The sequence below is a fragment of the Megalobrama amblycephala genome, linkage group LG4 (assembly GCF_018812025.1).
Source record: "Megalobrama amblycephala isolate DHTTF-2021 linkage group LG4, ASM1881202v1, whole genome shotgun sequence".
Lineage (NCBI taxonomy): Eukaryota > Metazoa > Chordata > Actinopteri > Cypriniformes > Xenocyprididae > Megalobrama > Megalobrama amblycephala.
Window position 1 is genome coordinate 54,434,750 of NC_063047.1, and position 24,896 is coordinate 54,459,645.

The 24,896-nt window shown below is 41.2% G+C and overlaps 1 protein-coding gene across 5 annotated transcripts in view; it reads left to right on the forward strand.

The window, feature by feature from the left end:
• The window catches only part of lg4h11orf54 (linkage group 4 C11orf54 homolog), a 50,802-nt gene extending 26,195 nt beyond the window's left edge, over nt 1–24,607 (forward strand). Inside the window, exons 2-9 of one of the 5 annotated variants that reach the window (XM_048190046.1) lie at nt 7,014–7,112; nt 7,188–7,261; nt 7,341–7,442; nt 7,676–7,852; nt 8,365–8,514; nt 22,138–22,254; nt 22,378–22,573; nt 22,640–22,841. In XM_048190046.1, coding sequence (XP_048046003.1) covers nt 7,014–7,112; nt 7,188–7,261; nt 7,341–7,442; nt 7,676–7,852; nt 8,365–8,514; nt 22,138–22,254; nt 22,378–22,551 — 893 coding nt within the window. In that variant the 3' untranslated portion in view covers nt 22,552–22,573; nt 22,640–22,841. Of the gene's footprint in view, nt 1–7,013; nt 7,113–7,187; nt 7,262–7,340; nt 7,443–7,675; nt 7,853–8,364; nt 8,515–14,487; nt 14,536–17,899; nt 19,533–22,137; nt 22,255–22,377; nt 22,842–23,434 lie in introns of those variants that run through there. The other 4 variants (XM_048190047.1, XM_048190050.1, XM_048190048.1 and 1 more) reach the window with 4 other exon arrangements.
• The last annotated feature ends 289 nt before the right edge of the window (nt 24,608–24,896 follow it).

Genomic DNA, 24,896 nt, shown 5'->3' on the forward strand with positions numbered 1-24,896 from the left:
TTACAAAAGATTTCTATTTTAAATAAATTGTTCTTTGTTTTAATAAATCTGTTAATTTTTAACTTTTTATTCGTCAAAGAATCCTGATACTTACACTCATCAAACCTGGATTTATTTGATCAAAAATCCTTCAGAAAACCTAATATGATTTCTGAAGGATTTTTGATCAAATAAATGCAGGCTTGATGAGCATAAGAGACTTCTTTCAAAAACATTAAAAATAGCAATGTGTCCAAACTTTTGGGTGGTACAGTAATTCTGTATGATAACAGAAAACTGGCAGAAAGAGCATCACAGCTTGAGCTAGCTACATGATAGCTAGCCTCATAAATTTTCAATGAAATAGTGCTAGCTTAAATTTAGATATCTGATTTACTGGCTAGCTAGCTAGGTACTGTATAAACACATTTTGGTATTTGCTAGTTAAACTATAATACCATAGATCAAATATATTTATCCAAGTTTTAAAATCAAAACTTACTGGACTTGATGTAGTCCTTGGGCTCAAATGCAGCAAGTGTGGCTTCTGTGGTAGTCAAGGCCTGGAAAATGGAGGGGAATCCCCCCCTTAAGTGAAATATGGAGGATTTTTTTTTTTATTTCAGGGGGGAGTGTGTGTGTGGGGGGGAGGGTCATCAAATTATCTGTGCATGTGGTAACACTCCTAATTTACTGCTTATTAATAGTTAGTAAGGTAGTTATTAAGTTTAGGTATTGGGTACAATTAAGAATGTAGAATAAGGTAATGCAGAATAAGGCATTAATATGTGCTTAATAAGTACTAATAAATAGCCAATATTCTATTAATACTCATGCTAATGCAACTAGTTAAATGACCCTAAAATAAAGTGTTATTGTGCATGTTATGGAAGAATGCAAGTACATGCAGGGGGTGTGGCCTCAATGGCACTCCAGTAAGCAGTGTGCTGTGTGCAAGTGACCGAGGAATGCAGGGTACAAATTCAACTTAAATTGCATTAAATCTTGTTGTTTTAAACAAAATTATGCTGCAAGATTTTTTTAAACTACATTTAAGTTCCTTGTTATAGGGAACTCTGCATTTTTTTTTTTTAAATTCACAGTTTATTTCCATTAATTCCCGTTAATTCCCATATATTCCCGTTAATTCCCATGGAAAGTTTCCAGCCTTGAAAATTCCCGGAATTTTGCAACCCTATTTGTAAGTAGCACCAAAACATTGCTGGGCTAGAAGTAAGAACCGCTTGCATCAGGGGCTGGGGGCGGGGTTACCCTGACCAACAAGAAAGTTGCGACTGCCATTTTTGAAATAGCCGCTAATAGCTAATAGCAGCTCGATTGTAATCTCCGTCTATATGCAAATTACAGCGAACCGTGTTTGGATGCCGCTGTAGGTTCGCAAAGCTACGAGTATTAATAGTAGCGAAACGTCCGGCATTGTTGATGGAAAGCTTGTTCAAGATACATCGGAGCCGTGCGGACCGATCGGTGGTTGACACCGGAGCACCACGGGAGCGTTTGTAGAACACAGAAATCCTTGTGCTTTTGGATCACTCCCCAATGCCACGCACCGACCGCCCCATGACTCTGCGAGAACCCGATGCATCCCTAACAAGCCTGGCGTGTTTGTGTTTGGCGCTGCCGCGTTAGCTTTGCTGTGAATTATGAGACATATACAGTGACGTAAGACCTGGCTCTGTGCTGGCTTTCTAGCCCATGGAAAGACAAACCTGTTCTTAGATGGCTCGTCAGTTGAACCAGCTCTGAACTTGCACTAGCTCCGAACCAGCACCCGGTTCGTGCTGGTGGAAAGGGGGTACAAGATGTTAGCAGCATATCCTTTAAGTCCGGTAAGTTGCGAGGTGGGGCGTCCATGGATTGGACTTGTTTGTTCAGCACATCCCACAGATGGTCGATTGGATTGAGATCTGGGGAATTTGGAGGTCAAGTCAACACCTCAAACTCATTGTTGTGTTCCTCAAACCATTCTTGAACCATTTTTGCTTGAACCATTTTACCATAATGTGCACTGCCACAAAGCAAAAATGTCCCATGACCCTGTTGTAGCAAATTAACTCAAAATAAATATGAATAATTAATCATAACTAGTTATAATTAATTATAAATATTTGGATAAGTATAATATAATTAATATAATTAACTTAATGTAATAAAATTAATATTACAACCAATTAACCTGTTGTCCAATGAACACACAGCATTAATTGTTTATTAATTCTAAGAAATGTTCATTTCCAGGTTATGGAAAATAACAATCTTATTGTACAGTACTACTAAGAGCCTGTCAGGATCTGCATGAATAGGGACTCCAGTATATGAGCGCAAAACACGGACAACTTTACGTGTGACATGAACAAGACTTTATTAACTAGACTAAACACTTAACTACTCTAACATTCACATACATACAGCTATGGAAAAAATTAAAAGACCACTTAACATTGATTTCTGAACTTGGAGTGGTCTCTTAATTTTTTCCATAGCTGTACATGCATACAGTTTACCAAGGGAAAGAGAGAGCTAAAGCAGAGTACAGGAAAGCAAGAAGTTACAGCATTGTTTGGAATTCAGCAGATCAACAGCCTTGAGCAAACCATCAGTTTAGTTTTAACAGGCCCTTCTTTAAAAGGGGTAAGGATACTCAATGTATCAAATAATGAGACTAAGTTTGATACTTGCATGTCTCTTCAAGTTGAATTAAAACTGTCCTGATGCAATTTGTGGAGGCTCCCGTCGAATCTTTGCTGATATTGTCTTGATGAAAGAGAACCAGTTGGATTCAGAGGATCTTTGGTGAATGGAAGTTTATAGGCCGAAGCCTGGCACAAGCTTGTGGTTTCACAGAAGCTTCTAGCTTCTTACAGCATCATCTTAACATCATCATTTGTCAGTAAAAGAGAAGAAGAAGAGCAGGAAGAGAAGAGGGGTTTGATCTTGTGATCAGTGAAGATGTCACACCCTCTTGAGGTGTCTGAGCCAATAAGGAGTTTCCCTTTCAGAGGGAAGTTTTACGAGTCTTTGTTCTGTAGCAAGATATTAGCATAAGACACTGGATTGGATGAATGAGAGAATAACCTTCTAGATTCTTATAATACTAACATGTCACAGAGTTAGTAACATGTAACATAAATTACCAAATAGGAAATGAAAGTTGGAGTCCATAGATACCAAACATGCTGCCAATGTGATCTCAGTTAACTATAAATTGCAGATCTGGAATATTAATACCCAAAATAGTTCAAAAGAGAAAATTAACAAATAGAATAAAGCCTGTAAAAGGAAAGTCATGAGATGGCAAACTTGGATACATGTTTATACATTTCCCAAGTGGTTATATAGAGATACATAGGATTAAGAGAGTTTATTTGTCCTTCTCAGGAAGAAGGAGTCACTAGTCACTAACATTCTTTCTGATCATAAAAGTACCCTGTATCTGTAACAGGACACCTAGTTCTGCCTGTGTGATAAGGCAGGAACACACCAAGCCGACAGTCGGCCGTCAGGCAGTTTTTCTTCGTCGGCCGACTAAGTTTTCTCAGTGTGTTCCGCACCGTCGGCTGAAGTTGGTCCTCGTCTGCCTTTTTTCAGCCGATTCGACGTGTTAAATTGACGTTGGAGCTCGTCGGTCCGTCGGGCCATTGGATCATTTTGATTGGCTGTTCAGCTACTGCCTCCTGCTGTTTCGGAAAGGCATTTCATCTCACGCAGGCGCAGAACTGACGTGCTGCTTGGCCGTCGAATCAAATCACAATTTGTCAATTTGGCCCTTGTCAAACTTTGGACCAAACCCGCTCAAATCCTTAAGCGTGCCCATTTTTCCTGCTTCTAACACATCAACTTTGAGGACAAAATGTTCACTTGCTGCCTAATATATCCCACCCACTAACAGGTGCCGTGATGAAGAGAATCAGTGTTATTCACTTCACCTGTCAGTGGCAGTGTTAATTTCGTTAACGAAAACTATGATGAAAAATGTTCGTTGACGACCATTTTTTCCATGATTAAGACTAGACGATGAGAGACGACACCAATCATCAAACGATAACTGTGACTAAATCAACACATGCAATATTGTTGACAAAAAAAGATGAGACTGAATTGTGGCTTAAAATCTATACCAAAATCACTCTTTTGAAATCACTTTTTGTTTTTGTCAAATATAGGAGACAAAACATTACAGACTGTTCCCTTTCGAAGGGAACATCAATTCTGCGTTCAAATCACATTGGGGAACGTCACGCATGAGCTGATGTCTGAAAGCCAAGTGTCAAAAAACTCCAATCATATTTGCCGGCGACAGCCTATGACATCATCATAGCGTGACCCGGAAGTATATAAGGAGCACCTAGAAAACCAGTCAGTATCTTACGTCTTTCGGGACTGTTCTGTCTGATCGCGATTGTTTCGACTCCGGTAAGGGATTCTATAATATGCCTTACAAACGTTCAAGAGAGTGTGTTCATCTGTGTCTCAGGGTTTTGACACTTGATATACACATTTCTGGGCGTTTTCTGTCTGGGAGAGGAGCACGCATAGACAGTGCTTGAGGGCGTGTGTTTTCTGTTAATTACTGTGAGCGTCTCCCTATAGGGACGCTCCATTCTCGTTTGGCACTCTTCTCAAGGGAAGAGGTGTCCGCATCTGTGCCTGGTGATTCTGGCCCCTTTTGTGCTGAGGCATAACGGCAGCTGCAATCTTAGGGCTCGCAGGTGAGCTCATTGGGAAGTTTGAGAGAGTTGTATTCTCTCTCAGCTCCCCTGGGGCTGACGAGGATGAGCTGTTGGATGAGGATGACGTCCATGTTTGACATCATTGCGTCTGGCAGCGCGCGCTCCTCTGGCTGCTGTTTATGCGGAGCTGCTGGTGTTTGTGGGACGTGCTTCTGGCAGGCTGCAGCTGCCGTGAGAGCATGTTAAGAAAGGGGCTGCGTGCGGACGGCTCGACAAGTGGTTCCTTTCTGTCCATGAACGCTGCAGCTCCCATAAGCTTTCCATTCCTTCCTGATCAACGCATTTGAGATCGGGAGGGCATGGAAAAACCCCTAGCCGTACAGATTTGTATCTGAGCCCAGACAGACAGGAGGGGGAAGAAGCGAGAGTGAGATGGGTGATCGATTGTAAACACCGTTGCATCTGTAATCGATCCCCCAGCTACATAAGGGAAAACGATTATATCTACCCTCTCCTCTTCTTCTTTCACCTTCTATATATATATATATATATATATATATATATATATATATATATATATGTATAATGTATGTGTATATATATTTAAATATATCATTCTCAGATGCTTCTTATGGTCAGAATTTTTATGTTGACCCGCTTTTCCGGTTTGATAATGAGAGGATCTTTTAGGCTTAAAAGAACCCTAGATTATATCCTTTCATGTAGAGAAAAAGGAGTATAGGAATCTTCGGTCTTTGAGCCGCAGGAAGGTAAGCTGGGTCTATATTTTATGTTTTAAAATAAGACCTTGTTTTTCCTGTATAGTTTTTCTGAGCATGTCAGGAGGTCCAGGAGGTCCTTCTGCCTCCGTCTCCTGGGTTTTGGATGTAATCAGAAAAAGTAAGGTTTTTTTTGGGCAAACTGAAGTTTGATAGGTTGGCTAGAATGATATATTGTGCAGGCCACAAAATGGCCACCTCCTAGCCACCTATTGTTTAGAGTAGCTTCTCATCTGCTGGTTGCTAGAGTAGTTTGAGTTAGCTCTCGTCACTTTAGTTAGTATCTATGTTTAGGTTGGTCTTGATCTGCCGCCTGACATTATTTGCGTGTGAGCTTCGTTTTCTTTCTCTTATCCATGAGATTTGGAGGTGAGGCCCAGGCTTTACTAGGCGTGTGGCCCTGTAGGCCCGCAGCTTAGCGGCCAGGCTAGAGCTAGGTTAGGTATGTTTGTTAACTACCCTATGTATGACTATCCCTTGTCAGGTTGTATAGTTCCTAGTTCTGGCCTCCTCCCGAGGAAGTTGTTAGGCCGTATGCCCAATTCCCCTTGTTCATGTAGGTGCAATTGGTTGAGTTTAACAGCTAAGGTTGTAGACTGTTATTAGCCTCCCTGGTGCTGTTTTTCTCAGGTGGTGGGCCCATATCTTTTTGTAGATAAGTTATGCAGTGTACTCAGATCAATGAGGCCTACGATTAATCAGTTTCAAAAATGAATACAAAACCTGTCCTAATTTTGACAAAAGAAATGGACAAGAAGATTGAATCCAATGTTTGGTAATAAAATAGTGTAACAAGTGATTTATAAGTTATTTTTCTGCAGGCCAGTCATTTTTGACTGGGAACACCACAAGTGTGATTTTGTGCCATTTTGTAATAAATAAAAACAAAATAAAACCATTTCAAAACAAATTTCATATTTAAACATTAAAGCGCACTAGTGTGATAAACGGTGCAAATTTTTTTCACTCAAAAACTGAGGTACATAAGCTCAGATAAATAAGGCCTATGATCGATCCATTCCAAAAATAAACACAAAACCAGTCCAATTGAAAGAAAGCAAGCTGACAAAAAGATTGAATCTGGGTTGGCTCAGTGGGGGAAAACCATTCCAGGCTGAGCTCATTCACTGCCTTGGTCATGATGCGGAGGAGTTTCTCATCTATAGCATCAGGGAAATCGCTCATGTCGCTGCAATACGCTGTGGAGTCCACTGTAGGTCTATGAGACTGACACTTTATATCAGACTCCGCCGTAGACGTGGCGTCATCATTATCCACTTCCAAACCTGCAAAAGAGACTCTGCCCCAGGCTCCAACAGAGGTGCCGGAACAAGTTTGAGTGAATGTTATTGGAGGGAAGGCTGGTTCGACAGACTTGCCAAAAAAAATTTATCGAAGACAAAAAAGTTTTTATTAAGAGAGAGAAAAAAAATCAGAGAGATAGAGAAAAAAATAGGCTCAGGAAGGATCTAATCCCCCCCCAACCACTACACACCTTTTTTAGGGCTGTAGGGTGTGGGGCTTCCATATGTTATAGTGACTAATATATTTGTGTGTTTTACAGTGCTGGAATCAGGACTGAATAAGAATTTTTCTGATGTAAAAGTGTCTGTTACTGACTGTCCAGATCTTACAAACGAGCCTTTCAGGTTTCCTGTCAAGGGTGAGTACAGATGTAAGTCAGTTTATGTCAAGGAGTAACAGGCTCTTTAAACAACACTTGTTACTCTTTTATTAGGTATTTGTGGCAAACCACGTATTACTGATGTGGGAGGTGTACCCTATCTGATTCCTCTGGTCCGACTGGATAAGGTGCGTTAATGAATTGTAAATGTAATTTCAGAAAGAAACATATTTGTACAACTAACTGATGCAAACTTCCCCCTCAAAGGTTTACAACATGAACCTTGTGTCCAAGGAGGTTGAGCTGCCTGGTGCATTTATTCTTGGTGCTGGTGCTGTCTCCTCTAAGACAGTTGGGATAAATGGAGAGGTATGTATAGCTGCACTAAAACCAATTTTCCACATTAGAATTTCAAGACCTAAAAAAATGAATGGTCCTTTTAGTACTGATGATTTTTTATGTCAATTTGCAATGGTATTGTTAAACGAAAATGCTTGCTTCTGCATAATGCTACACATCGTAGTTTCGGGATTTTTCTTCTTTTTGGTTTAATGCAGAGTTCAATGGGGTTTTTAACACTTTATTGTCCTGTTTTGTCCTAGTTAATGCCTTTGGTGGTGACTGAAGCTGAGGGGAGACCTGCGGTGAATGGCAGTTATTTTTCCACCATCAATCCAGTGAATGGAAAATGTGTACAGGAAAAATACAGTGACAGGTTTCATGACTGTGACTTTGGCCTCCTCGCAAACCTTTATGCATGTGAAGGCAAACCTGGAAAGGTAAGAACCATGGGGACTTTGCATCTCTGTACAACCTCAGTACTGTGATTGAGTTACTACATGGAGTTTTTCCTTTGATAATGGCCATAAGTGATGAAATGATTATTAGGAATGAGCTACTAATAATTTTTAAAGGAACCCAAAACCACTTCAAATGTTTTGATTTGAATTTTTACACCACCATTCAAAAGTTTTGAGCAGTAAGATTTTTTAAATGTTTTTAAAAGAAGTCTGCTCACCATTGCTGCAAATATTTAAGCTAAAATACAGTAAAACTATAAAATAGTATTATTACAATTTGAAATAAATGTTTTCTATTTGAATATATTTTAAAGTTTTGTGATTTCATTCCTGTGATGATGGCAAAGCTGAATTTTCAGCATCCATTACTTCAGTTTTAAGTGTCACATAATCCTTCAGATGTCATTCTGTTGATGTGTCATAAATCATACTCACCCCAAACTTTTAAATATAACAAAGTTTGAAAAAAAAAAAAAAAACTACCATTGCAGGTCATTGAGGTGAGAGCCTGCAGAAGGACTGGAGAGGACAGTCTTGTGAGCTGCATGAGAAAGACCATGGAACAACATTATAGGGAGAAGAGCGTGGCCCTGGGGGGAACTTTCGTCATACAAAAGGGGAAGGCAAAGATCCATATCATGGTAATTAAATGATAAAATAATTAAAAATTAAATATTTGTAGGGCCTATAATGCACAAGACTACGGAAGTTAAAAAGTAAAAATAATACATTAGCGCATGCAGTTTCTAAATAATAGACATTTCAGTAATTATTGGATTTTGTAATTTGTGTGGATAACTATCATAGCATCATAGTCTATAGTTAAGTGTTGTCAATTCTATGGACAATAACAGAACTTACATAAACTTTTATGGACATACGTGTTAAGTTATCCCAAAAATGTTGGTCTTATTTACCCACCCTCATATCATTTCAAACCTGTAATAGTGTAAAACTTTCTTCTGTGGAACATAAAAGAAGATATTTACAAAATATAATTTCATTTATAACACATCTGTAAAGAAGGTCTTTCTCCATCATTTCTACGGTTGTACAATAGCATTCAAAAGTTTGGGTAAGTAAGATTCAAGATTTCAATTTCAGAAATAGAATATATACAAATAGAAAATATACTAAAATATAAAAGTTAGTTTTAAATTAATTAATTTAGTTTAACTATTTTATTGATAATTTTCAATCAAAGTGTTACAAAAAGAAGAAAAAAGACAATACAACAGTCACAGTTAGAGTCAGTTACAAAAAAAGATTATGAATGCTTGCACCAAGAGACTCAAATACTATGAAAATAATGAAAATACAAGGAAAATATAATGAAAATAATAATAATACATTTAAAAATATATACATTTAAATAACAATAATTATAAATAAATATAGCTGCATATAGAGCAAAAACGGCAGAAATGTAATGTAGATGAAAAACAAATGGTTCAGAAGTATAGGTGAGAATGAACACAAAATGTACAAAAGTTTAGATGAGAATGAACATAGTATGAACAAAAACACACTTATTTCTAATTCTTGAGTAAGAAAGGTTAGTACAAAGTTTACCCAGATTATAAAGGAATCGAAATGACACAGCATTACACAGCATTTATAAAGTTATCCTACACGGGTCTCTCTGGGCCAGGCGCCTGTCACTCATCTTGTTGCACCACTGGGAAGATGTGTGTTCACCCAGATGCTGAAGTTCCATAGTTCAAGTAAGAATCAATTCGAAATGAAGAATTTTTGTAGAAATGCACCCATGTTATATTTTTAATAAGTTCAGTTTAGATCATTCTCAGAAAGACTCAATGTCTGGAACAGAAGCAACTTTTACAATTAACCAATTATCATGCTAAGCTAACTAACATAAGACGACTAACACAAGCAAGTTTCGGGAACGGTAGCGAATATGAAAAATCTATTCGGTCATTTCTGTGCTGCTCGGTACAAAGATCATCTAAGCCAATTTTGGACAAAATTTGTATGAGGAGTAACGAAAAAAGTTTTTCATTTACTTCAGTATGGTGGATGGGTACATTTAAGCAAAAAGACAAATGACACAACGTCAGAATCGACATTAGCCAGGAAACAAAACATTGAGAATACAAATTTTGGACAAAGCTTTAAGGGTTTTGCAAAAATCCTTATATCTCTGGAACATTAGGTGGTGCTGTGTTCAAACTTCTCAGGTATGAGACGGTTAGGTGTCTGATGATGATACCTTCTGAATTTTGTGCCGATATGTCAAATTGTTTAAAAGATATTGCAATTTATGACAAAATTCAAAATGGCATCCCGATGGTTCATCCGATCCTGGCAAAATCAGTATCCCCACATTTGGCACATATAGGCCTTACAAGGAATCCACTGTCACAAAGATCATGATCTGACACCTAGATCATGTTCTGAAAAACTGCAGCATCAGCAAAAAAAAAAAAAAAAAATCAGATCTCATGACCTATAGGTGTCACTGTTCCCAAATTTAACATGGACCCTCAGATCATGGTTCCAATGAAGCATACCAATTTTCGTTTTGATTGCTCAAGGTGTGGCTGAGATACAGCCTCTGAACCAATTTCAGATCGACCTTGTTAAGTTCGCGTCATCACTTTTGAAGATAGATGAAAAAAAATCTGTTTAGTCATTTCTGTGCAGCTTGGTCCAAAGATGATCTGAGCCAATTTTCGTAAGAATTGGGCAACATTTAAAGGAGGAGTAGTGAAAAAAAGGGAATACTGTACTTCTCAAAATGGCCACTACTGTACTGAGCAGAGTTTCGATGTAAGATGTTGAATGTGATCAACATAAAGAAAGGAATCAGGTGAACTAAATGTACTAAAACTAAAAATTGCATTTGCCCTTGCCCCTTCTTCCTCCGCCTCCTGATTTTTGGTTTCATTTTACATGCTCAGGTGCTTCTTTAACAGTCAGGCTGACGGCTGGGCCTTTGATAATATTTTTATAAGGCCACCTTCTGGCTTAATAGTGAAAAGTGCTTTTAAGCTTAAAAGAACTTTTGATTTCATACTTCTTCATGCAAGAAAATAAGGAGGAGAAATCTTCATTCTACAAGCCACAGGAAGGTAAGCTGGGTCTATATTTTTGTTTATATAAAAAGTGTAGACCTTGTTTTTCCTGTATAACTTTCCTGAGCATGTAGTCAGTAAAGTTAGAGGTATTTTTTTTGGCAAAATAACTTAATCATTAGGTTGGCTAGTTTTCATAATCAGGCCGCATTATGGCCGCTATTTTGTAGCCTCCTATGTTAGAGTAGCTTCTCAGCTAATACTGTTAGTTTGGTTTGAGTTAGCACTCGTCACTTCAGTTATTTATGTGTAGGACGGCCTTAACCGGCCGCCTGGCACTGTTTGGCTTGTAGTGCTTTCCTTTTCTCCTCATATTTTAGAAGATTTAAAGTGAAGCCCAGGCCTGTGTGGCCCGTAGGCCATATTTAGCGGCCTAGGCTAGAACTAGGTTAGGTGTTTTGTTTTAAATCACCCATTATGTAAAATTACTATCCCTTGTAAGGTTGTATAGTTCCTAGTTCTGGCCTCCTCCTGAGGGAGTCGCTAGGCCGTATGCCCATTCCCCCTCATTTATTATGTAGGTGTTATAGCTAAGTTTAACAGCTAAGGTTATAGGCTGTCATTAACCTTCTTGGTGCTGTATCTCAGTTGGTAGGCCCTTATCTTTGCGTAGATAAGTCATGCAGTGTATGCTAGGCCCCACTTTCTAGAACCTTTATCATGCTATATCATGTTCCCCTGGACCCCTTGAATTTGTATTCAAGCTTGAGTTACGGTGCTAGTTTTTAGCTTCCGTTCTCTAGGGTTCAGCACAGTTTTTCAGATCTGTTTGGTGAGAACATTTATCCTGTGTGGATGGCATGTATGTACAAAGCATTCAGTTGCTTTGGGTTCTAAAGCCTTACCCCTACATATTTATGTGAGCATTACTCTGGTGCTGCCACAGGTTAGCACCCGTTTCTATGATAGTAGGCTGTAACTAGCCTCTATTTAAGAACGTGGTGTGTGTTTGTACTCCCCGTTTAGGGTTAGTGTGTTTCACTGAGTGCATCACCTGTTGGATTGCACACTCAGGTTGAGTGTTGAGATTTGTATTTTATTTTATCTCTGTTTAACTCCCTTTGTGATCGTTACCATAAGCAGCCATTTTACTTATAGCTACAGGGGTTGTTGGCTTTTTTGTTATTTAGCCTCCTTCTAGCTACAGTTTGTATTATAGGCGCTGTTGGTTGAATATCATGAGTTTTGCTCACGTATGCTAGTACTTCCACAGGTTTATGCTCGTGTCTGTCTGAGGTGTTAGGCCTTATAGGCCTTCCTTAGTTACCCATAGGTTTCTTCTGGGTCTAGACCTGGTCCCCTGTGAACTTAAGACCACTAGCTGATGCTTTGTGTGTTTAAAAAGTAGTAGGCTCCACCAGGCCTCCTTTTTCATATCACATGTTGGCACAGTGTGTATGTTGGTCTTATATGATTAAACCACCATCGGCCACACCCACCTCTGTAAGAGTAGGCCCTAGGTTAGGCCTCTCGTAGAGTTTTGTGACGGAGTGTGTACTCCTCTTGCTTTAAGTATAAAGATGTTTCTGAGTACATGGCCCGCTGGTTGGTTTTGTCATGATGTCCACTAGCTGACGCCACGTGTCGAAGTTGAAGGCCCCGCTAGGGCCTCCCTTCAGTTACATGTTGGCACAGTTCTGTGTGGTTACCCACAGAGGTGCCCACCTCTGTTTGAGTAGGCCTTAGGTCAGGCCTCTCTTGGAGTACTGTGGCGGAGTTACACTCCTCTTGTTAAGAGTTAAAGTGCATATTGCAGGTTTAACATTTTTTTCGAGATGAATATATAACCTTGTACAAAAATACCATATAAAAAGGTACTGCAGGGTTTAAAAATGTTTTGCGAGACATAAGGGCATTAATTTAGTAGATAAAGTGACGGTCTCTGTAAAAAACGCTTTTTTTTCAGCGTCGCGTCATTTTACGTCACTACAGGGAGATGTTCGCAGAGCTCTGTGTTGATTCAGTGTATTCTATTTATCATCGTAATGGTAAATTATTGTGTTTGTGGAGGTTGCACAAACTTCAGCCTGTCAGGACATCGAGTACAGAGGTTTACTAACAAGAAAAACTACGCTGCTATCTTCTGTGCCGGGGTTTGTTTTGTGCAGGTGAAGAGACGGGACTTCACTTCTGCATCTGCGTCGAAAAACGCGTTCATTTTAGACTGGAGGATTATCATCCTGGCGATATGATGGAGTTCAACATTGTAATAGGCTCTGTAAATGATTATATTAAATGAATAAACTTACACACGCTATGCTTCTTCACCGTTTTTACTTGAATCAATTTCAACACTGATGAATACAAATTATGTACACATGCATACAGTCTCACACTCACACAAAACAGTTTTGAATGATGTGCTGGTAATGTAAATACTCCAATTTCATGCATGCCATGTATGTAAACTTATATATACATTCAAGTTCACACAACTACATAATCACGGCGTCATACATCCTCACACAATCAGTGAATGGGCACGGAATAAACTCATAACACAGAATTAATGAATAAAGGATATCATGAAATACAGTAAGTTAACACTATATGTTTTAACTGTATGTAATAACATACAGAAAAAACAGCAATACTGTGAAATATTATTACAATTTAAAATAATGGTATTCTATTATATACTTTAAAATGTAATGTATTTCTGTCATGCAAAGTGTCTGAACAATTATGTTACCTCTATGGCATTTCATATAGCCTTTTAGCTTAAAAGCATGCAAATTTGGAGAAATATTGATGGATTCTCATATGTTTATGTCAATTTTCTATACAGAGGAGTAATATTTATTCAATATTTATTGTCATCACTATGAATGCTGGATACTGTGTTTTCAATTCATACTTGCAGCCGGAGGGCGCTCTGTACACATTTAGTCCACAAATGCCTCCTAAAAGAAGAACAACCATGTGACTCTCCAGGAACTAATGAACTAACAGAGGCTTCCAGAGATCGCTATAATATGCAGATAAACACTTTTCAAGACAATAAATACACGATTGAGACGATGTATACATGTATTGCCTCAGAATTTGCGTTGAATAGCGCTCACTCTGGGGCGTGGCCGCATTAGCGGATAATGAGCTGAATCACGGACTTCTGACATGGCTCTTTTTTCATACAGATTACATAAACACTGAATTTTTGTTTTCGAATTGACTTGCACAATTTAAAACCTGACATTTCAACGTTTCTTTAGACCAGGTTCATGCAGGTTTCAGTAAGTCAAATTTAAGACCTTTTTAAGACATTTTAAGACCATAAAGATTGAAATTTAAGACCTACACGATGCACTACCAAAAAATATTCAAATCAAAGAAATTCTGAAAAAATCATTTTATTTCAATGAATTCAGTCATTGTTATGATAGAGACACCGGAGGCAGATATAAAAGCAGTTATGGATGTTTATTGAAGTAATCAGCAGAGCAACAGGTAAGGGAGTGATGATAAAGCAGTTCTTGGATGTGAATGAGAAGGTAATACTGTCCTTTCGTTGTATTTCAGGTGCAGATGGAGGCTAGCGTAGGAGACAGATGGCAGAGACACCTTGAGGTAAGCATACATTGAGTTGTAGTGCAAACGAGACCGGACAGTGAGTGTGTGTGAGTGTGGGGTTTATATGCAGGCGGTGATGATGGTGTTGATGACCTTCAGGTGGCGGTGATTAGTAGGCTGGTGATTGAGTGCGTGGGTAAGGGAGTGAGGTGGAACCTGACGTGTCTGTGACAGTACCCCCCCCCCCCCCCCCACGGCCCGCTCCTGAGGGCCGAAGACCCCGACGTCATGGTGGTCGTCCTCTAGGGCGTGGGGCAGGTCTGTCCGGGTGGTTGGTGTGGAAAGTCTGTAACAGATTAGGATCAAGGATATCATTCTTGGGGACCCATGAGCGTTCCTCGGGGCCATAGCCTTCCCAATCAACCAGGTACTCCAGTAGACCACCACGGCACCGGGAATCCAGAATCTCACGAACCACGTAGGCAGTACCATCATCCAGGATGAGTGGAAGGGGGGGCTCGACGGCTGCCACGTCAGGTTCTGTGGAAGGAAGAACAGAAGGGTGGTGAGGCTTTAATAGTGAGACATGGAACGTGGGATGAATTCTTTTATACTGTGCAGGGAGTTGGAGGTGGTACGTGACTGGGTTGATCTGTCGAATGATGGTGAACGGGCCAATGAAGCGGGGACTGATGTCTCTGGTGGACAGCCAGACCTTCTGCCCCGGTTGGTAGGTAGGGGCATCGGAGCGCCGAAGGTCAGCTGCCATCTTGCGTCTGCGCAGGGCTCTCTGCAGTTGGTGGTGTGCTGAGTCCCAAACCCTCTCGCTCTCCCGGAACCAGTAGTCGACTGCCGGAACGTTGGAGGGTTCCCCGTCCCAGGGGAACAGTGGGGGTTGGTAACCGAAAGGTAAGCCTGGGTTAGGGTGGACGAGGAGGGGAGCGGTGGTGAAGGCTTTCTTGAGGGTCTCAAATGCGTTGGTGGCAGGTTGGGACCAGGACAGAGACTTGGGCTGTTGACGTAGCAAGTTGGTGAGTGGGCTGACGATGATACTGTAATTCTTGATGAAGCGACGGTAGAAATTGGAGAATCCGAGGAAGCGTTGGAGTTCTTTTATGGTTGTTGGAGTTGGCCAGGTCTGGATTGCGGAGACCTTCCCCTCGTCCATCCGGATGCCACTGTGATCAATCACGTACCCCAGGAAATGGACAGAGGGCTGGTGGAAGGAGCACTTCTCTGCTTTGAGGAACAGGTGGTATTGCCGTAAGCGTTGGAGGACCTCCGCAACGTGGTGGTGATGTTCGGCCAAGCTCCGGGAGTAAATGAGGATGTCTTCATTATACACCAGCACAAACTTGTGGAGAAACTCCCGGAGCACCTCGTGGATGAAATCCTGGAATACGGAGGGGGCGTTGACCAGGCCATACGGCATGACCAGGTATTCATAATGGCCGGTGGGCGTGACGAAGGCGGTCTTCCACTCGTCCCCCTCGCGTATCCGGATGAGGTTATACGCGCTGCAGAGGTCCAGCTTGGTGAACACAGTGGCACCACAGAGATGTTCCAGGGCCGCTGGGACGAGGGGAAGTGGATAGCGGAACTTGATGGTAATCTTGTTGAGGGCACGGTAGTCGATGCAGGGCCGCAAGCCTCCGTCCTTCTTTGCCACAAAGAAAAAACTTGAAGCAGCAGGGGAAGTAGACGGGCGGATGTATCCTTGGTTTAGGGCCTCTTTGATGTATTCCTCCATGGCCTACTCCTCCGGTATTGACAGGGGGTAGATGCGTCCCCTGGGCACTGGCTCACCCGGTAACAGATCGATGGCACAGTCCCATGGCCGGTGTGGAGGTAGCTTGGAGGCGCGTTGCGGGCAGAAGACGTCACTGAAGGAGGCGTAGTCAGGTGGGATATCCACAGAGCGCTTCTCTACAGGACTTTCGATGGACGTGGCATTAATGGAGAGAGTCTTGGAGAGTGGAGATCTTGGAACTGGAAGTACTGGGAAGCAGTTGGAGAAACAGTGGTCGCCCCACTTCAGGACTTGAAGAACCATGTCACGCCCTAGAACCATGTCAGCGGTGGACTCCTCCAGAACCAGCAGATGGATGTTCTCCGTATGAAGTATACCCACTTGTAGTTGGAGAGGACCCACACAACGACGGATAGTCTTACGGCTCAGGGGTTTGCCCGTGATGGAGTGGACCTGGTAATTAATCGGAGACGGAGAGGTCTTGAGCTTGAGGTATCGACAGAGGGCGCCGGAGATTAAATTTCCTGCTGACCCTGAATCGAGGAGCGCCACCACTGGAACAGAGGCATTAGCAGCAGTAAGGTTTACAATAGTAGTGAGTGGTTTCATCTTTTGAATGGAGGGAATGATAGCACTCACCACGGGCCGAGGAGGACGAGTTGGGCATGTGGAGATTACATGCCCCGGAGATCCACAGTATAAGCATAAATTCAGGGTCAGCCTTCTCTGTCTTTCAGCAGCAGTTAGACGTGAATGATCCACGTGCATTGGTTCACTTGCTGGTTCTGGAGGGCTGACGGGTTCGGATCGACGGAGGAGGATGTTGGAGAGTGACTGGCCCTGGTGCTCGAGGAGACACGACTACATACGAGAACCCACGCGGATGGCGAGTTGGATGAAGCGTTCGAGTCCTATGGAGTCCTCGTATGCAGCGAGATGCAACCGCACATTAGGCTCCGATCCTTGACGAAAGGTGGTGATGAGGGCTTGTTCATTCCATCCGCTGGTGGCGGCTAGCGTTCTGAACTGCAAGGCATATTCGTAAACGGTGTTATTTCCTTGTTTTAGATTGTAAAGCTTCTCACCAGTCGAAGAATCTGTCAGAGGTTTCCCGAAGACCTCACGGAAGTGAGAGACGAACGCCGAATATGACTTTACAACAGAGCCTTTCTGAGTCCAGAGTGAATCCGCCCATTGAAGGGCCTTACCTTGCAGTTGGGAGATTATGAACGCGATTTTAGCCGTGTCGGTGGGGTAGAGGTGCGGTTGCATCTCCAGGACCAGCTCACATTGAAGGAGAAATCCGCTGCATTCCTCCGCCGATCCAGAGTAGGGCGCCGGTTTGGCCATGGGACTGGCGGTAAACATTGGAGAAGGAGCGGTGATGGTGGGTGCGGAAGCTGCAGCGGTGGTGGATGACGGTGATGGTGGCTGTGGGGTGAGTGCTCGGCGCAGTGCGTCCACGAGCTCCTGGAACGGGTCGGTGATGCTCATGCTGATGAATGCTGTTATGGTCCGGTCTTCTGTTATGATAGAGACACCGGAGGCAGATATAAAAGCAGTTATGGATGTTTATTGAAGTAATCAGCAGAGCAACAGGTAAGGGAGTGATGATAAAGCAGTTCTTGGATGTGAATGAGAAGGTAATACTGTCCTTTCGTTGTATTTCAGGTGCAGATGGAGGCTGGCGTAGGAGACGGATGGCAGAGACACTCACACACACAGGCAGGTAGGAACACGAGGAGTACTGGAGACAAAGGAGACGATGGAGACGAATGAAGCAGGTAAGTATAGTGTCTGGAGTCCTTGAGGTAAGCATACATTGAGTTGTAGTGCAAACGAGACCGGACAGTGAGTGTGTGTGAGTGTGGGGTTTATATGCAGGCGGTCATGATGGTGTTGATGACCTTCAGGTGGCGGTGATTAGTAGGCTGGTGATTGAGTGCGTGGGTAAGGGAGTGAGGTGGAACCTGACGTGTCTGTGACAGTCATTGAAAAAGCATTAATTTAATTTACAGATAAAGCAATCACATTAGTAACCTTCCACACACCACAATGTGCCAAATGCCCAAAACCTTAGGCCCAAAATGAAAATAGTCTAAAACAAACTTGCCCTCAAATAGAATAGATTTCATCTCATATTTATTAACATTACAAAACAGAATATTAATAGCCTAATAGAGATTGAACAGGCTACTCCAACCCAGGTAACAACCAATGTAGCGCGCGCACACACACACACACACACACACCGGATAATCCATGTTAGATCGATAGATACTTACCTCGGGATAATTAGAGTATCTATCTATCTATCTATCAATCATTATCTGATGTGTGTGTGTGTGTCCCGCACTGTCCCATGAACTGTGAGCCCAGGTACCTCGACTTAACAATTCCATTGTTCCAGAAACGAATGTGGATGTCAAGCTGCTTGGTCCTGGTGGCTTTCATTGAACATTACGACATACGGCCCGGTAAGAGTACGAATCAGTTCCCCCTTTATAAACTCCCCCAATCCAAATCTCACCACATAAGTGATCTTGTTGGGCCTGCAGTACGTCTTCGCGAATACTGAATCAGGGAACATGACTTGGAAGAGATCGCTAATCTCACTGTTGCTATTAAATGAGTGCCGTTTAGTCACCGTGTGTAGTATCCAAAGCACCTCGGCTTTCGATGTGTCAGTCGATCCGAAAGTTCCCTGAAGGTTGTTCGACGGAGCTGCGATGATATTGCGCTGGAGACCGGAGGGACCAGGCATTGAGGAGGACGACGGCAGTGGTGAGGCTAATTGGCCGAGTCCGCTGAAGACATTTTGCGGCTAGCTTGTGTTTCTCCGCTCTGGCGTGTGACTCCAGCGCCTTCACACCCAGAATACCTGATTGATTTTTTATTTTTTTTGCAAAGTTTGCAGTGAGCCTCGTACATGGAGCTGGGTACCGCTTGTAACAAACAGCAGAAATCGCTGTGATTAGCCATGTCTCGTTGAAAGTAACTCCGTTAGAAATCGCCTCCGTTGAAAGACGCAGAGGCAAACGTATTTCGCGGGCAGGTATTGCATTTATCACAGGATTTGTAGTTTTATCAGTGCGTATACCAACACCAATATACCCCAGAAAGAACTACGACTTGCCACTTTTTTGCTACTTTGTAATAACTTTCAGCAGGTAACATTTCTGGAAATGGGTAAAAAAAAATTTTTACACGTGACAAAATGAAATTTAAGACCTCGGATGAAAATCTGGCCGTTTTTAAGACTTTTTAAGGCCTTAAATTTAAAGTTCCGAATTTTAGACTTTTTAAGACTTTTTAAGACCCTGCGGGAACCCTGTTAGACATAAGTCTAATTTTTCTGTGATTAGTATTCACTAAGTTACAGTTCATTTTCTGAGAACTATCAGATCAGACTTCGTTCAGAGGGAGATGACAGATCACGCATAATGTTAGTTTTCTTTATTTTGCAAAAAGCACAACATTTTGTTTTTACTCTGAGTGTACACAAATAAAAGAAGATATTCCACAGATTAAAATGGTGTATAACTCTTAATTGTATGTGCAACATTGACAGAGTATTTTGAGTCTCTTTCACACTGGTAAGAAAAAAACCGAGGTGGTATCGCCGGCGTGACCGCCAACCCGAGGGAGTTAAATGCTGCTGGTTGGCCAGGGCCCTGGGTGACTGATTAACCTCCTTTGCGGTTCGGTTATTTGTCTCGCCTGGAGCTTGATAACACTGCCACGAGCTGATGCCACGTGTCTAGCTGAGGTTACAGGCCCCGCGGGGCCTTCCTTAGCACATGATGGCGTACGCTGCACTCCTCTCGCTTAGAGAGTAAAAAGGTTCTTTTACAGAGTGCACTGCTGGATTGTGGATTGTGTTGGATGGACTGTTATGTAGGCACTCACAGTTACTAAGTCATGTGGTCGTTCTTGCTCCCAGCAAGCAAGATTTCAGGGGTGCGGCCTTGTAGGCCACCCTTGGAATACCACTTTGTGATTGTGTATTCTGGTGTTATGTAGTTCTTTATGCAGAACTCTAGTCATGCTGTAGGCCCCTTCCCGGCCTCCATGATTATGTGCCTACAGTATAGTCTATCTGTTAGGTAAGCTTCGTACTTCCCCTTTGGGTTGTTGACGTAATTGTGCTTAGCTCCCTAAGCTGATCATTGGTTGTAGACTTCTATGAAGTCTCCTATTGAGATCAGCCCCAGGCTGGTTTGTGCTCCCCTGTATCAGGGTTCCCTAGCGCACAGCCTCCTCAGTGCATTTAGTCAGACACATAGTAGATCCTAGGATGAGCTGATTATACTCCCCTCAATATGAGGGTTTATAGCACTCAGCTGAGTTCTGTTCTCCAGGATGCCCATCTCTACGCGTGGGTTTGAGTTGCTTACTGCTCGTTCGCAGTCACTCTTACCTGCTCTCTTCTCTGAACAATGCGTTTTTGAGATTCTGTATTCAGACAGGGTTGGCCAAGACTAAGTTTTTCCTTCGTCAGATCAGGTCGGCCTCCCTGGTGGCATTGGGGGTGACTTCATTCCCCTCTAGTGACTGACCGGGGTTCCTTTCGGTTTCCTGGCCACATTCCCTTTAAGGGACCACTTTTCCACGGAAATGTTGGTCCCAGAAGCTCTGAGCAGCCTTGGAAGGCTTTCTGTGGAAGGCCTCTTTTAGGCTTAGCTTGGGCTGTTGGCCGTAGGGAATGCTGTCACTGACAGCCTTGTGTGACCCAAGGGTGAGTTGCTTATGGCATTTCTTTCGAAACTACCGGACGTTTGTCTAGCCATCTTTGGCATGCACTCTCCTCGAGCATGGCGGCGTGGGTATATCATTCCCCAAAGCGGTAAACGCAGAGTTGAATTCCCTTTCAAAAGGGAACGTCTCAAGTTACATATGTAACCATGGTTCCCTGAGAACAGGGAACGAGACTCTGCATTGCCATGCCATGCCTTGGGCTGCCTGCTGAACAGTTCCTCAAGACGATAAGATACTGTCTGATTCTCTAGGTGCTCCTTATATACTTCCGGGTCGCGCCATATTACGTCATAGGTTTCCACCGGCCAATGGAGACTGGAGTTGTTGGATAGTTGGCTTTAAGACATCAGATCACGTGTAATGTTCCCCAAAGCGGTAAACACAGAGTCTCGTTCCCTGTTCTCAGGGAACCATGGTTGCATACGTAACCTGAGACGTTTTATATAAGAGTAATAAAAAAAAAGTTATGATGTTGTGAAGTTAACAAGGCCAACCCAAAATTGGTTCAGAAGTTGTATCTCAGCCAAACTTTGAGCAATAAAAACAAAAATTGGTACACTTCATCAGAACCAAGATCATAGGGCCCATGCCAAATTTGGGAACAATGCCATCTACAGGTCATGAGATATGAAAAATGGCTTTTTTTGCTAATATCTTGAACAGATGGTCAGAAAATCATAATCTTAACCAGGGCACACATTTATCATCAAACCCAATTTTTTTAATGAATAAAAAATAGTCCCACTCAACACAGTCAAAAGCCTTCTCGACATCGAGAGAGATCAGGGCCTCTGCCACAAATGAGTCAGACAAGGTGTAAATTGTTCATCAGCCTTCTAAGGTTAAAAAAAGCATTGTCTGTTTTTTTACAAAGCCAGTCTTGAATAATAGTTCAATTTAAGACCCCCCCCCCCCAAAAAAAAAAAAATGCAGCTGTGGTGAGCAGACCTTTCAAAAACATTGAAAAATCTTACAGATCCCAAACTTTTGAATGGTACTGTACATAGTCCTTGAAAGCAGTCACTGTTAAACTTTATAGAATAAGGTAACTTGAACTATGATTAAACTTAAAATAGAAACGTTACAACATAAATTATGGGAGCTACTTATACAGTATGTGAACATAAACATTTCACTGCTCTGTCTTTAAGCCACGTGCATTCTCTATCTGCCCTCTAAACACCAGTGAGGATGTTGATAACTGGCTCAGGCATTTTGAAGTCAGTGCACCACTAATCTTTCAAACTGTCATGGTGTCCAAAGACCCCGTGAGTACCAAACCAGTAACAATGTCATATCCTCCATTTTTCTGACAATATTATTTTGAATCTTTGCTTAATATTTAGCTAAAGTCTGTTCCCAATTTAAATTCTGTTGTGCACAATTCACAGGGTCTTGACCTGAGAGTGGAGCATACCCATGGCTTCAGTCACCATGGTGAGGGGGGCCATTACTACATAGATACTACCCCAAACACTGTGGAGTACCTGGGATACTTCCTCCCTGCTGAGCTCCTCTACCGTATTGACCGACCCACAGAGACACACAATGTTGGCCGAGATTAAACTTTCGATAGTTCTTTTTTTATTTTATAAAAGCATTTAAAATGCAAATAATTCATTTAGCTTTTTTTTTGTACTAGGACCACTTTATATTGATGAATAATAAATTAAATATAAGTCTTGAAATCATAATTGAGAGTATTGACCATTTTCACAACTCTTCATAGTCTGCTTTATTGACCATTTTCACAACTCTTCTCAGTCTGCTTTATCAACATGAATCTTGGCCAAACAGTTAATCTCACCTCCAAAACTCACTCAGACCAATAAAACACTTCATATATGTCTCAAAATAAGCTTGTTCTACCATAACTCTGCATGGCAACAGTTCTCATTCAGAAACATACACGTCATTCATAACATACTTACCTAAAAAACACTAACAACAGAGAGCATTATATAAATGATGAACTTTGATCTTTGAAGTTTAAATGATTTTTCACATAAACAAGTATTTCATTACAGGAAAAGACATCTTTTCATTTTACTGACTGTATTACAGCATAAAGAATCAATGAGAAATGCAGCCATTTGTTTTGTCTGTATCTTTACATATAGTAATTTACTTGCAAAAAATAAAGATTTGAAATAAAACAAAACAAATTCATGAAGCAATAATTACAAAAACAAACAAAAAACATCAGAAATATGGCTATATAATGACGTGTGGCAGTATTGGAGTCCCAGCTGTTTCAGGAGTCTTTCTGTGTGGAGTTTGTATGTTCTCCCCATGTTGACGTTGGTTTCCTCTGGTGCTCCAGTTTCTCCCACAATCCAAAGACATACAGGACAGGTGAATTGGAGACTGTACATTTGCCTGTAGGTGTGAATGTGATTATGAATGTGTGTATGTTTCATCCCTGTGATGGACTGGCCATCTGTCCAGGGTGTTTTCCTGCCTACAACCCGAGATGCTGGGAAAGACTCCAACCTCCCCACGACCCTACATGACAAGCACTTTGGTAAATGTATGGAATGAATTTGTAATTAGTTTTGTTTGGAATAATTATTTAATTTCATTATAAATATTCTGCTAAGATTTTATATAATATAATAATTATAATATATTTAATATATATTTATCTATAATTGCAGAAATGTACAGTTTGCTATCATTCTGATTTGAATGTGCTTTTATCAGTTTTGAAAGCAGTGTTTTAGCATTGGAACAATGTGCTGCAAATATAGTGTTTTGCAGATAGTGAATGACAAAAGTGTTCATGGATTTTGAAAAATGTTTGAAAAATTTACTGGTTGCATATGTCAGATTTATGCATGACTTGGGCAGAGAAAAGCTGTTGTTATCAAACAGTCAATGTAATGGTGAAGGGATGGATTAAATAGGCCAATTGATGGAAGGTTTGCAGAGAAATTTCATGCTCCCTTGTAAAAGTATTTTTTAGTATTTTTAAAATACAAAAATACAGTAGTTTATTTTGATACATGGTGTGGCTGCTGTATTTTGTAGTTTATTTTGATAAACTTAAAATTAAGGTATTTGGTATTTTATTTTAAAATACATTTTAATGTATCTTTGCCCAATCCTGTATATGCTACTTTATGCGTTACTATCAAAACACACCAAAATCAAATCATACCATGTATCTGCCTGTCCAAAAGAAATACTGCAACCATGGCATCATCTTTAAGACCATTTGACTAATGCAGTTGTTTCCAGTGTGGAAAAGCAACACTGATATTAATTTGGGGTTTTAGCTCTTATGATCCAGCCTTTTTTCGTTGTAGCCCAGTTGTAGTCTGGCTTTCTTTTGCTCAATACTTTTCCAGTGCCACTTGTTGTCAGTTCGGAAGGAAAGTTAGGTTGTTGCTGTTTTCCTGTCATTCTTGCTCTGACTCCGCAAACACACATTGACTGACAGGGAACAGATGCTATCGGACCGTTCGGACTTTATGGTCCTACACCTTCCACAGTTGATATATATTTATAAAAATACATTTAGACCGCTTAACATAGTGATTGCTATCAGGATATGAAGAGACTTTCAAGCAGCATAACAAAAAATGTTTCTGAAGAGAATATATTGCACCTTTAACTGACAACTAGATATTATCACATAGAGACTGTGTTTGTACCTCGAACTAGTAAATACAAAACACTTCCGAAACCTTTTAAGGGTAAAAATTTAATTGATGTTCAAAAAATGAAAATCACAGATAAATCAGATAAACAAATGATAAAGCTTGGGTTACTGAATATTAGATCTATTTCTTCAAAAGCACTTATTGTAAATGAAATTATCACAGACAATAAACTAGACTTGCTGTGTTTGACAGAAACCTGGCTAAAACCAGACGATTACATTACTTTAAATGAATCTAGTCCTCAA